The sequence below is a fragment of the Sitodiplosis mosellana genome, unplaced genomic scaffold, assembly GCF_009176505.1.
Source record: "Sitodiplosis mosellana isolate CC-2019 unplaced genomic scaffold, AAFC_SMos_1.0 Smas_scaffold_6099, whole genome shotgun sequence".
NCBI classification, from domain to species: Eukaryota; Metazoa; Arthropoda; class Insecta; order Diptera; family Cecidomyiidae; genus Sitodiplosis; species Sitodiplosis mosellana.
The window spans coordinates 885,355-899,877 of NW_022601340.1; the positions used below are offsets into that span (position 1 = coordinate 885,355).

Genomic DNA, 14,523 nt, shown 5'->3' on the forward strand with positions numbered 1-14,523 from the left:
ATAAACGAACCATTATGGAATGTGCCACTAACACACACACTCTCTCTCTCTCTCTCTCTCTCTCTGCTCTATCGTACATTATATTCTGCGCAGAAAATGTTCATTGTTCTATGGGATGATTGCAGTGCCGTACGCATCAAAGAATTCTCAAGATGTCACGGTTTGGTTTATTACACACCATCAAAGCAACAGCATCATCATATTGTATTTCGTTGTAGTCATCGTCGTCGTCGTCGTCCTCTTTGTTTCATGTGAAATGTGTGATGTGTTGATGGAGAAAATTCAACGCTTGTGAATTGTGGTACCTATTCGTGCGACTGAACCCATATTGAATTACCACAAACGCACTGGCAAAAGTAATATATACGGTATTCTCGCGAATATAACTCTGAAGAGGATGCTTATGGGAAATTCTGTCAATATTTCGATGATTCTCGTTGAATTCGTCTGGAAAAATAGCCTTCAAAACCCACTGATACAATCTATAAGAGTTGTGTGGATGATTTTAATGCGCTGTATTACTCAATTTGAATGTATCACATTTCCCAGCTGTATTTTTGAGGCAAACGAAATCAAAGTCAAAAATTTACCCCAAAATTTCAATTATTCGTTGAATGATTTTGACTTTTGAAGCATTCGCGCTGAATTCTTCCTGGATTTTGAGAAAACGGAAGTATTCATCAAAGTAAACGAACACCGACCACCGACCACTGTTTATGTCTTTTGATACCTCATGGAAACAGTATTCGTTTCGGTTGATTACAAGCCATTCTTCTCATTCTTTTTCGCTTGCTCTTTCTCACTCCCTTCGCCTAACTCTTTTAAGTGCCAATTTCATGGAAAATTTATAGACAATACAAAGGGAAAAGAGACAATTTTAGGTGTAATGACCGGCAATAACTCAATGAAAGAAATTGATCTGAATAAAACATTTACACTTGTACATTCCCACGCAAATCATGCTCCAAACGAATTGAGTCATGCATTGCCGAGTGTATGTAATGTACATTTATGTGGGTCCACAAGGACCATTCGTCTTCGTATGGTCAGATTCAAATACAAAGTGAGCGAGAGAGAGAGAGAGAGAGAGAGAGAGAGAGAGAGAGAGAGAGAGAGCTACAATGTGCCATACAGAGCGCAGTCATTGCAATATTAATATTTCTCATTGCTGTCAGGTGACTGGTAGCTCAGGCAACCAAGAGTGTGCACTGTATATATATTATTTACAGCCGATATTCTTTTTCTCCGAAATTGTTTTTTTTTTCGCTTGCCTTTTCGGTTCGAGCAACGCACAAAACACTCAATGCCATACAAATATGAATGAATAGACGCGACGGATACTTTCATCACTTTTAACTTTATAAAAATTCCATGAAATCTGACAATATTCTCAGCGAAATGGCTCATTGCCACAGACTTTGCCACGGGGCACACATTTCTTGGAATTCATACATATGTGTCGCAGACTTTGAAAGTACATAAATGACATTCAAGAATTTAAGTAAGAAAGAAAAAATGCGTTACAAAGTAATTTGAGAGCAGTTTGCTGCGCTGTTCATCCAATAATGTCCATCCAAAATGGAATAGCGAATCGAATAGATGATATTGGAAAATATGAGAAATTTCAATATATTTTCAGCATAAAAATGTTACCATAGAGATACACGCTGGCAAACCTCATTTCCACAGAAATAACACAAGGTCGGTCAAATCAAATCGAATGTCGTCAGACTTTTTTTCGCCGAACGCTTTTTTTCCTTACTCAAAATCGGACATTTTGAAGTGATGGCTCCCAGGTTTGTCGTCGTTAACTTTGTCGACGATATTAGTTTTAAATCACTCTCATTTTTATTTATTTGTCATGTTGATGGATTGACATGCAAACTTTGGCCAGCAAAAGTATGTATAAATCAAAATACTCAGCACGCATGCTGAACAAGTTCAATTCGAAACGTGTAATCAGGCTCCATTTTCATAAATCGAAAATGAAAAGTAACATTCATGTGTATCGCAATGAGGAAGCAAATCCTGGATACAATGCGCATGTTGTTGGGAAAATCATATCTGCACGCGAAAATTACGTTACAAATCACAACAAAATTGGTTTCTGTTGAACGCACGTAAATTTTGCGTGTCGATTTCTTTTCCCCTAATCCCGGATTCATTACATACATAGCACATCAATTTTCCCATAGTTGTGCTCTTTACTATCTCAAATCACTAATTGTGTACCCATATAAATCTTAACGCAAACAGCAAGACAAATGCGTTCCCAAAGCGAAACGGGCAATCACGTCGAATTGTTTTCACTATGGCTATCATTTAATGCGAGATACAACACAACAGGCTGCGTGTTCTCGCAACTACTTCTATGGAGTAAATGAACAGATTTTCCACATTTTATTTTCCAACGGACAAGAATTATTGATGCTGTTATATTTTTTTTTCTAATTCGTCAAGCGTTTTGACATTCTATGGTTTCATCTCAATCTCGTTTGTCAGTATGTCCAATGTTTGAGGGAGCGTGTGAAGAATGTGGCAAACTATAGAATCCATAGAAATCATCTCAGACTAAAGCAATCGCAATGATATTTCGCTGAATGCTTAAGAGATTTCGAAACTTGGAAATTGCTTAATAGTATTGTATTGAAGTGTACTTGTCCACTGTTCAAATTTCCCTTTCCGTTTACTCTCTTGGTGAATGGATTGCGTTTCAAAAGTTTGCAGCATTTTTCTATCAAACGATATAAGATTTCCTCTTATAAGACTTCTAAATTCAATCTTATTTCTTCATTTCACACCAACATAATGCGCAGTTAAATAGAAATTACATTTGGGAAAGAGGATAAGTGTTTAGATATTTAGGAATCAACTCTGGCGCGTTGCCATGCAGAGTCTACGCATCATGGAATCCTACTCTAGAGAGTCATTTGCGCCCTGGCTTTCCAGACAAATGGCACATCGTTTGTTGTCACACCAAATCGTTTCACTTCAAATTGATTTTTACAGATTGCAAGTGACTCAATACGTTGATGGTTTTGAGTTCTTTCAAGCTGCGCTGATTTGCAAAAACGAAATTATGTTACCGTCGTTTTTTCGTATGTGGATTTATCGAAGGCGTTTTTCAAAAATCTTCATAGTCTAAAGGACATGTACAAGGGTCGAAGGTTCCAGAAAGGTGGGCTCCACAAAAAAAAAATCTTTACATATAAAAAAATCTCAATTTCATTCAGTATTCCTCAATACGCTTGTCATTTACGTTAGCCCAGCGAACGCAATGAGAGACAGAGAAAGAATTTAATCGTTTTGGTAAATTCTGTTATCGATTCTGACAACAACAAAAAAATTCTGAAAAGCTAACAGAACCATCGATATAACAATTAAAGCCATTTATTTTTACGTCAACACCAAATAAACGGCAACTATGTATAACAGCTATTGTGATTGGTTAATTATTAATTGAATATTAAATGGCGCTATTGGAATTTTGATCTGATAACAGTTTTTAATTGATATTGATTTTCCAGTTTGTTTCGAAAGTGGTTAAATTTTGGATAAAAATTCGTTTGCTTTTTAAATAACTATTTTCAACGCGTCTGTGTAATTGGTATTACATTGTTGTTGTTGCGCTTGAGGAATTTTTATTTCCATTTATATATGAATATGACAAGCGAAATTACATTTTGATCAAAAGCAAATGTGCAGCATTTTAATTTGGCGCAAATTTCATCGCAAATAAATGAATAATAATCGAATTTCGCTGTTCAACATCTCTGCCCCTTTTTTGCCCGTACAAATACTAATATGCATGCCATATTTTCATCGTGTTGATACTTCTTAAAATGTATTTTCATTTTAAATGGGACAAAATCATTATTGTAGAAATTATCTGTGATATGCAATGCTTGAAGGTATAATATTCCACTGTCGCAGATGGAAAAGTCTAAAAGGAATTGGGATAGAATTCAATATTTCAATCCAAAATGAAGGCAAAGTGATGATATATTATACGTGCATGGATGGTGGCTCTTATCTAGAAGAATTCTTCTAGATAAGAAATTCTGATCCAGAATATAAACCCCATTTAATAGAATATAGCCTGGTTCACAATATAGTCAACACTTTCCGTCCATGTATTTCAAATGGTGTCGTACTATTACATAAAATGGACAGTAACAAAAATTCATTGAAAAACGGGCATTTTTTGCCGCTTTTTGTCACTTTGCCAGTTATATGTGGACTGGAGATGAAGTGATCCAGTGATCATCTTGACTTCATCGTAAAGCCAAAGTCTTGTAGATAAATTTGGCATCTTCCAGATTGGAATTCGTATTGAAAACTCTGAAGAGTTGACTTTCTATATTATGATAATGAAAATCCGGTTAAAATGCATTTTTATGTCTCAAGCATAGCCAAAGCAAAAACATATGTGATTTTCATTCAAAGCAGTATCAAATGGTTCAGGATATTTTGTGGTGACCCTGGCTTCGCGATAGAAGAAATAAACTGAACAAAATTCCGAAAATATTCCAACAGTATTCAGAATTCACCACTTGGCGTTAGAATTAGCACCTTAAAAGTGTTATTTCCCAGATAGCAACATTTCAGATATGGAATTTTCATTTCAAAGAAAAGGAAATTTTCGTATTATTAGAAGATCTATAGGTGAGATTCAGAGCAGTGTATGTTTCACTGAATTTGTTATGAAAGAGAAGAGTAAGTTTCTTCGATTTAAAAAATGGTGAATGGTAAAGGTGAGTATGTTCAATGCTCATTTTTGATGGCTCGTTGCGGTTTTCTCCTGTTTTCGCGGAACTGATAAGAGATAATGATTTGATTTCTTTGGCATATAAATATATAAATATACCCTAATTTGACGCCAACAGAATCATTAGAAAACATTCTCGCCTTTTCAAAAATATGAATCGACAAAAAGCATACTCAACTTTCAAACATAAAAGGTATGAAAAAAACTCGGTGCCGGTAGCGTGTAAAGCACGACGCTGGCGAAGCGACTTGTTTCGGGTGGCATTTTTTTGGAGGCGGCAAAATTGGTAAAATTGGAGTTTGCACTAGATAGAATTGAGTTTTAAAAGTGATGACCTTTTTTTGCTCTTCAAATTTTGATTTTGGGGCGGCATTTTGAATTTGCTTCGGGCGGCCAATTTCCTTTGCACGCCGCCGCTCGGCGCTTTAAGGTCTCTCATTTTTAGCACTACATGAAATGTAGAGCTACTAATCTGCGTTTTTTTTTCTAATACTTTTTCGAGCCATGAACAGAATTAGAGTGGCTTTCAATTTTATGCTCATATTTTTTATTCAATTCAAACTAGTGGCAGTAACGACAAATAAGTGCATAGTATCTCGAAACGCTAATCAAATTTTTATTATCAAATGTTATTTAAAATTTACATTACTTTTTCCTTTTTTCGTATAGTACTCTTTTACCCTTTAGTATAAGTAATGGTTGAGATAAATCCTATGCGCATATTATTTATTTGATTTAAAGGAGTTACATTAATGAAGAATAACGTATAATAAAACAATGGTTTAGTTAAATTGATTTAATATCATATGTACTATCAAGAATCAATTCCCTTTTTTGATTATACATCTTTTCATCATACTTTTATCATTCATTTTACTTTACGAATCGATATTCGCAAAACAGAGATGACTACAAATGCATTTCGTTATTATTTTTTTGTTATTTGTATATATCAAAACATAACAAAAATAGTAATGTAAATGAAAAATTAAAAAAACAACAACAACTGAATAAGGTTACACAAGATGTTTTTATTGCTTTCCATATTTCCAATTTATGATATTACTTCTTTTTCTTCTTTAAAGAAAGAACATTCTCGAACGATGAATCCAGAACATTCTTCTTACGCTTTAATGAATTTGCACTATCACTATCCATTCTCTCAGACCCTTTTGGTTCTACTTTCATCTTTTTGGACTTCTTGAAATTGGTAGACTTCTTTTTCCGTTTTGATACTGATTTAATTTTAATGTTTTCAACAGATATAATTTCACGCATTACAACGTCAATATTTTCATCATCAGAAAAGTTCATTTCGTGGATTTACAAATAATTTTAACCAAACTAAAATTACAATTGGAATTGACATTCAAATCACAAATATAATTCAAAGACTACTTTAATAAAATACATTTCATGTAGTGCGCCAATAAAATAGTTTGTTGTGGAACAACAAAATAGAAAAAGTTTCTATAAACTCAAGAACGCAGAGCGGAGCAGAGCGACGCTCTGCGGTCTTGTTTTTTTCTTTTGAGCTGATGCCACTTCGATATAATGAAGCAGTGCAAGTGTTCAACAGCATTGAATGGCTGAGAGCATGCGTAAAGTATTGAAGGAAACACGTGTGTGCCAGTGCTCACTTCGACGAGCATAAAATAAAATACATCGATCTGTTCACTTCATTCAGTGATAGTCGGTGTCAGTGATACTCGTCAATGGTTTTCTGCTCATACTTTTTGGGCACATTCTCTGCTTTTTTCTCAAAGCAGTAAATTTGATTTAAGATTGATGTTCAGCGTGTGTATTAACGTGAATGAATAGCGTGTGACTGGGGCCCGAAAAAGCATTCCATTTTCTTAATTTCCATTAGATTTTGACACATAATGCCACGTTTGGCCTCTTTGCTTGTAACAAGAAAGAATTAACAAAATAAAATGAATGAAACTAGTTTTTTATTGGAGCCATGACGTGCTACACGTGCACACTGGATTAAAGTCAAAATCTGGTCCATCTTATCGTTATAATCAATCATCCTAGAAAATTAAAAACAAATCTCTATATAAAGACACGGAATGTGAAATCCAAATTTTTCGTGGAATTGCCTCAAATTTACTCGCATAAAAGCTTACTCTGTTCGCATTGTCGTCCTTATGCACACACACAAAAACAGCAACAGCAACGGCAATGGCAACAAAAAAATGTACCAATAAAAGACATGTCAGCAACACGGCATTGTCGATTTCACTGAAGCACTCCAATGAGAATGTGCGGTTTATCAAGCTGCTGATGGAGATTGATACATTGTCATTGTAGCACAGCCAGGATATAAGTTGGGATTTTTCAATGGAAAACCTTCATTCACTTCTCTTTCGTTTAGCGAAAAAGAGCGGAAAAAAAGCTGTCAATAAAATTTTGCATCAAATATTTTCCTATGTCCCCCTTGTTTATGTGCTTCGTTCATTCATTGATTGCAACCAAGCCACAGCAATTTTCCGTGGGCAGTGAATTGTTTCAATCGAAGCGCTTTACTTTAAGTAGCAAATGTATTTGCCGAGTTTCACCGCGTATTTCTTTTCAACGTAGGGGAACCTGGGTACGACTGTACCAACGCGCTTTTGTAAATATCAAAAGTTGTTTATATAACAACAACAACAGAAAAATTGTAATTTTTTTTGTGTGTGTTTATGTGCTAATACTCTTTTCCACCTATTGCAATAGTAGTGGAACACTGTGCAATTGTTCGACAAACAAAATATCGGGCAGAGTAGCTTTTTTACCACACTTTTATTGTTACGTCGTTTGTACCTTTTTTTTGCACTGCATGAAACCCTGAGAGCAAAACCAAAGTATATATTTTTTGCTCTTTGAAAAAAAACGGAGAACAAATCCCTTCCGTCCAACATTTTTTTTTTTCACAGCAACACTGAGTTATATTTGAAAGATAAGGGCAACAGTGAAATATTTAATTAAGTGGTGAAAAGGATCCCAAAATTACAGAGATGTATTCGCCGAATTGTTACATATAGAAAGTATTGAGAAAAAAAGACGGTCAAATTGGATTACGAATTTTGTAAGGATGCGAACGGATTATGATGAATTTCGGTTACCATCGTATTTCATCCTTAATAATTCGTGGTGCGTATTGGAGATTCAATTTTTCATGTTTTACTCCCAAAGCATTTCTTTTCCACGCTATTTTCTTTTACTCTTTTTGTTTTTAATTTTGGCTAATCATCATGATTGTCTTTTCTGGTATCTACATTGTATGGCACATGATTTTGGACATCGCTCTGTTTCCAATTTTATTTAAAAAAAAAAAAAATATTTCAGCGGTCTCGAATATTTTCACCGATTCACACGGACATGAATAACAATCTCCTAAAATATTCAAACATCCTATTGTTTTGCTGGCCACAATGGGATCGCATCGTGTGATGCATAATTTGTATGACAATGCCGTACTCACTACACAGTGAAACCGTTACATGCTCCACGAAAAGTGACCATTTCTGTAATCTTGGTTTATTCGATTTTAACATAAATTTATTGTTTTTAGATGTGTTTATTTATTATTGAAGGGAGCTTTGGGAGAATGCGCCAAAAAAAACAAAAACAATGCCTCGGAAAATCACGTTTCTACTGTGCCATCTTTTCTTTACAGAACTGGGAATTTTTCAGGGTAATTTTTCGCGCAAAAGAACGAAAATTTCTGAAAATCTCGGAAAATATTTCCTCAGAAAATGTCAAATGGTCTTGCGTGCACTTACATTCATCGCTTACCGGTTTTTTTTTTCGAATTTTTTTTTTTTTGTTTTTCATCGTAATTCCAATAGATTTTCTTACAGTCACAGGATACCTTTTGGCTCTTGTGTACCTTTTCGTGATCGTAATTCAGAGAAGAAAAAATGATGAAAACTGCCAAAAAAAACCGCCCTGTGAAGTATAGTTTTTTGGTCATGTACAATGTATACTTGCTTAGTTGGACCCGATCTGTTGGGCTCCCGAGATGAATACAAAGACAAAAACGATAATCAAAAGGACACACCCTAACTTATCTGAAGAGAAATTGGCTAAAACTAAAAATAATTTTTAAACCATTTGGAACGCTTCGTGCAATGACGTGATTTCACGAACCTAATTTCGCGAATTGCACCAAATCTCAACTTTGAAGCTAGATATAACAATTGTTTACAGTTTATAGCGTGCCAAATTAGTTATGATCCATTTTGTATCCCCTCTTTTGGCGGTCTTATGAACACTTGGTTGAAGAAAAAAAACATCGTTTTGAATGAATTTTGTGAATGCCCTCATTTATCGAATCGATGTCTACTGCCTGTGTTTCTGAAAAATTTGTACCGTGTTCAAAAACAACGCGAATCAGTTCAACACAGTAACTTTTGTGCGAACACAAATCGTATGAATGAAACACAGTAGAAACGTATAGAGCGAGCTATAGGTACGGAGCTAGTTCGCTTGTGCTAAATAGTTATATGAGCAAGGGTGCACAGTTCAACTGTAACAGTTGACATATAGATCGGAAACCACTTTAAGTTAAAAAGCTTTACCACACTATTCGCAAGCTTCTGGGTTCGTTTTATACTGCGCGATACTTCTCTTCTTCCAATTATAATGCATGCGCGTATGGTTTTCATCAGAATTTAGATGAAAATCTATTGAATTTTCCTCGACAATCCAATTTTTTTTTAAAGAAGTTATGTCAAACGCTTTTCTTCAAAAGTGTTCTTTGATTGTGCTATCCTTTGGTTTTTGTTCTTAAATCAGTGTGTGCAAGCTTATTGACCGCTTAAGTCAGTGACAATAAATGATTCCATTATAAGACTATCAACAGAGAAATCAGACATAACGATATGTGTTGAAAAGTGAAAAATGACGTTTTTTTGTTTGGATAGAATTTTTGTGTCTTTTTCATCTGTTATATTGAATAAGGAAGTATGTTTATTCTGGATAATATCAAAACCTACTGTTCAATCTCAACGGAAACGACGAATAATGGCTATGTTAATACATGAAGAGAAATTTAATGCTAGAAACGACAGACATCTTGACTTAGGAAATTGAATCAACGAAATCAAAGCAGATGCAAACTCAATTAGCATAGAGTATCGATGTGAATGAAGTTGCTGATGTTAGATTTGCAGGCAAAGTATTGTATGTTCCCCTCCTTTTGTCAGATGCCACGTTATTTCATATTATTTCGTCATTGTCAATCGTTAATAGAATTTTCAACAGAACACAAGAAAAGACGATAAAGTAAATACTGGCCTAGCTACTTACTTTGAGTTGACTTTGTTGGTGCGTCGTTCCCAACGCTGATGGCGGTGTTTTTTGGATTTCGTCATGTTTTTGATGGTTTGGATGTGATGGAGAAGATGAAACCAATAATGGATTTGCATTAACGTTTCCGATGCTCGGATCATTTATTGTTAAGCCACATTCAACCTCTTTACTTTGACCCTCCTTTCGCGCATCCAGTTCCGTCTGCAATTGTATTTGCGGTTCCATTTGCTGCATTAAGGGCTGAGACTTTTGATTTGTCACTTGCTGTGAAACTGTAACTATTGCTTCAGACGAAGGTGACGTCGTAACCTTTTAAAATCAACACAAAGACAAGCGAACGGTTTTTTTCTTAGCTTTTCGAGTTTTGAACTTGTTGCAGCAGAGTGTTATGGTAGAGAAATATTGAAAAATGTGGATTATTTCAACGCATTCATGGTATAAAATATGCATTGCTAGCAGAGATCCATCCACCCTAGTATAATAGATAAACCGAACTAACAATGTGCTGTGTATAAATCATATACTGTCATATTTTTTTCGCGCTGGTGGCGCACCTAGCCCATGGATGGATGTACTATGGGTTAGCTGAGCTATGTAATTGAATGTCAAGTTGGTTGTGTATGAATTTTGACAGAACTTCTGCGGCCATCAACTAGTTGCACCACATATCACATCGTTCCATAGACATTGTGAGTTCGGATAAACAACAAAGACCATAGCAGCAGCGACAGAGTCAGCTTCGGCAATTGTATAGCTAGCAATTTGGCGTATCTTGATTTTCGATCTAGCATAAGCTAGTTAGCTGGTCACCAAATTTTTTCATCAATTTAGAGATCAAATTGTAATTGGATTGGCTTACCTCTTTCGTCGTGTCGTTGAATGTGGTAGTGACGATATCAATTCCTTTTTTATCTGTGCTACTTTCGTCCGTGTCGCCGACTGTATTAACGGTGATTGTGGAATTTCCTTCGACTAAACCTAATGATGAAACGGCTGATTTTTCGTGATTGGCAAAGTTGGATGTTAGACGAAATCGTAATCGTGGATTGGACTTCTTCATTGTTTTATTAACCTGAAGAAGGAGAAGAAGGAGAAGAAGGAGAAGAAGAAAACAGATTTTTTTTTAAAGCAGGCAAAAGATGCAGAGTTCAAATATTTCCAACTTAATTGGAAATGGTACTCGAATAACAAGAAAGATTGAAGGCTAGACTAAAATATGTATGTGAAGCCAATTCCATTCAATTCAATGTTGCAACCTACCTGATTATTGTTGGCAGAAAGTATCTGTTTTGGACGTCTTCTATGAATTCGTTTTCGCGCAGTTTGATAGATTTTCCAATACAAAATTAATATTATCAACAGGGGTACATAAAACGTACTGCACGTGGCAAATATCTGCAAAAAGAAGAGCAATGACGGGTCATATAGACATATATACAAATGTATGTAAAAGAGCTGGACAATGTGGTGCATACACAATACACATTTCGCCCATATGAGAGAGAGAGAGAGAGATATTGTCTCTCTCTCTCTCTCTCTCTCTGTGTGTGTGTGTGTGTATGGCGTTGTTTATTTTGCGGTGGAAAATCATTGAATAGAAACGAACCTGATAGCCGATGTCTTGTGATACCATGCATTTTTGTTGTTCTATTCGTTCCATATATTCGGGATCTTTCCATCCAAATTGTGGTGCCAACGAAACGATAACGGCCGATATCCACACGAAAAATATCATCAGAGAAACGCGACCAGTGGTTCTCGAGTGAATATAATCAACATTCGTGACCGCCCAATATCTGAAATTGAGACAATCAATTTAATTGAACCGCACTTTTCACTTGATGAATTTCAATTTTTTTTTTTTAAATGCTGTCAAACATATTGAGGGCAATTTCCGTACATTGTATGTAACGGAATATTCAGCATGTATAGCATGTGTTTCATGTTGCTTCATACCAGACCATTCAGTTGAACAATGAATTTTTGGATAAAAAATTAAAATAATTTATCAAGTGGTTTTTATTGTTGAAACAGAAGTTGGTGAGACTTAGCCAAGGGGCTGATGAGTATTGATAAATGTTTGTTTTTTTTTTTGTTTCGTAATACAATCGACTTAATTTCCAGCGCCCGTTTATTCGAGTAAATGAAAATAATGAAAATCTTCAGTTTTAAGGAGTGAAAATTGTTTTTCGAGCATTACACGCATCTATGTATTTGAATATAGTACTGGGGCACCAGCACTAAAGAATAAGCAAGCGCATGCGTAAAGTGCACGAATGCACGGATTCTTGGATGAGCATTGAGCATAGAAACGAAAGAAAAAAACGTATCTGTTCACTTCTTCGCAGTTGAAGTCAGCGTCAATGGTTTGCTTTGTTCATCACTTCAGGGTGATATGTGTTCATAAAGTGCCCTTTATTAAATATAGCGACCGTGTATGGATAATATGAAGACTTACCGATCAGCAGCTATCGCTACCAGATGTAATATCGATGCAGTACAACAAAGAACATCGCACGATGTCCATATATCACAAAGCTCCGGTCCGAGTATCCAACCTTCACTAATCTGTAACGTAATATTGAAATTGTTTTGTCAGATTTTTATGGAATAAACAGAAAGGTACCAACCAATAAACATTTGACCAACACAACATTCTATCCATAGAGAAAAAAAATCAATAACGTTCACATTTTGATGGGAAGATAAGAGTCGGCAAGGGAAAGTATGCAATTATTTGTTTGAAACTTACTTCGTAAACGGCTCCTAAGGGCATCACTAGACAAGCTACAAACAAATCAGCAACGGCCAACGACGCTACCAAATAGTTTGCGACATTTTGTAGATTTCGTTCCAGTATAATTGCAGCTATAACAAATACATTTCCTGTGTTTTTTTTTTTCGGGGTAGAAAATGAAATGGTGTTGGAAAATAAAAAAGCAATTAGCAAAAGTGTGCATTCCGGAATGTTGTCGTAGTCTCAAAGGCCACGGTAGAACTAAGGTTATTTTGAGAGGATGAACACAGCATTTTCATCCCAATGCAACGATGTGAATTTCACTTAACGCATTGGCCGTATGCCGCATTCAGCTGTATTCACATCGTATTGGGGAAAATGTATGTGACACATACTATGTGCACGAAAAATGCCTAAAATGCCTCCTTTCATCCTTTCGAATATTACCAATTCGAAGAATCGTAATCACGATATAAATAATGTTAGGTTTAAGAATGAGAATAGACATTTTTTCTTCTTTTTCGGCATATCGACACTTACCGATAACTGTTATTAATATCACAAGTCCTAATATTATAGACGTAACAGCCATAATCACAAGCTTGGTAAAATCTTCGCCTGTTGTGTTATTTACTATTTCGCTAGTATTTTTGTGGATGATATTGCTTTGAGTTAAGATGGATGTGTTGTTCAAATTTCCATCATATGACCCGTTGAAGTAAAACGAATTATTTAAAATTTTAAAATCCGGTGATAAATATGTTTCGGAGTTTCCGCCATCAATAAATATGTCATAAGCGTCTGTTGAGAGAAAGAAAAAAAAGAAAGAAACGAGGGAAAGAAAAATGAATCATGCGTAAAATATGTGTTCCACCTGAAAAAATGTTAATTGAATGACGATATGCTAAGTGAATGAAGTTTGAATGGTTGAAGTTAAAAGCCTTTGCTGTTCATCATGTGCAGCAAGAATGGGGCATCAACTTCTAATCAATCATGAGAGTTTCGCACCCTTCGTATTTAGTGGCACTTATGTTACCGTGTTCATAAACATAGTAGTAGTAGAGAGAGAGAGAGAGGAAAACGAACCGATAAGATTTCTAATCGAAAAAAATAAACGTAAGATTTGTTTCGAATGCTTTTGAGGATGTGTATAAAAATTGTACAAGATTCCAACGAAAACATATAATTTGTCTCATACACAAAATACTATCTATTCAAATGACTGAATAAATCTATGCGGAATGCTGAGTTTTTCTCGGGGGTTCCAGCATGTGCGCATAGCATGTATATTTATGCGTTCCGTAGCAGAATGAACGAAAGAGAGTAAGGAGGAAAACAACATTTATAAATTGTAACAACAGCAGCGACAGCAACACCCTTACGACAAACAACGACGACGATGTCAAACCAGCACAGTTTTTTTTTTTGTTTTCTTTCCTCTCACACTCTCTGTTGCTCTTTCTGTCACGATATTCGGTCGGTCGCAACATACAGCGGTGTTTCACATTGCGGTTTTACAATACATTTTCACACGCACATTCCAGCGAATCAAGTAGAGTTCATTGAAAAGAATTGTCCACAATGTACCTTTTTTTTCATATATGTATGTATACGCTATATTAAATGTGGTTGAAACTAAAGCACTGCTAGTCCAACTCACTCACTCTCTGCACATACATCCCATAAAATATATATACATGAAATTTTCAGAAGCGCATTC

The 14,523-nt window shown here is 35.5% G+C and overlaps 1 protein-coding gene across 8 annotated transcripts in view; it reads right to left on the reverse strand.

Moving 5' to 3' along the window:
* The window catches only part of LOC129573512 (5-hydroxytryptamine receptor 2A-like), a 39,656-nt gene that overhangs the window by 8,834 nt on the left and 16,299 nt on the right, over nucleotides 1-14,523 (reverse strand). For all 8 annotated transcript variants that reach the window (XM_055454056.1, XM_055454050.1, XM_055454051.1 and 5 more), the window contains 7 exons: nucleotides 13,344-13,604; nucleotides 12,819-12,952; nucleotides 12,525-12,634; nucleotides 11,673-11,862; nucleotides 11,327-11,461; nucleotides 10,926-11,138; nucleotides 10,064-10,375 (listed from right to left, as the gene is read on the reverse strand). In XM_055454056.1, the coding sequence (XP_055310031.1) occupies nucleotides 10,064-10,375; nucleotides 10,926-11,138; nucleotides 11,327-11,461; nucleotides 11,673-11,862; nucleotides 12,525-12,634; nucleotides 12,819-12,952; nucleotides 13,344-13,604 (1,355 nt within the window). The remainder of the gene's footprint in view (nucleotides 1-10,063; nucleotides 10,376-10,925; nucleotides 11,139-11,326; nucleotides 11,462-11,672; nucleotides 11,863-12,524; nucleotides 12,635-12,818; nucleotides 12,953-13,343; nucleotides 13,605-14,523) is intronic.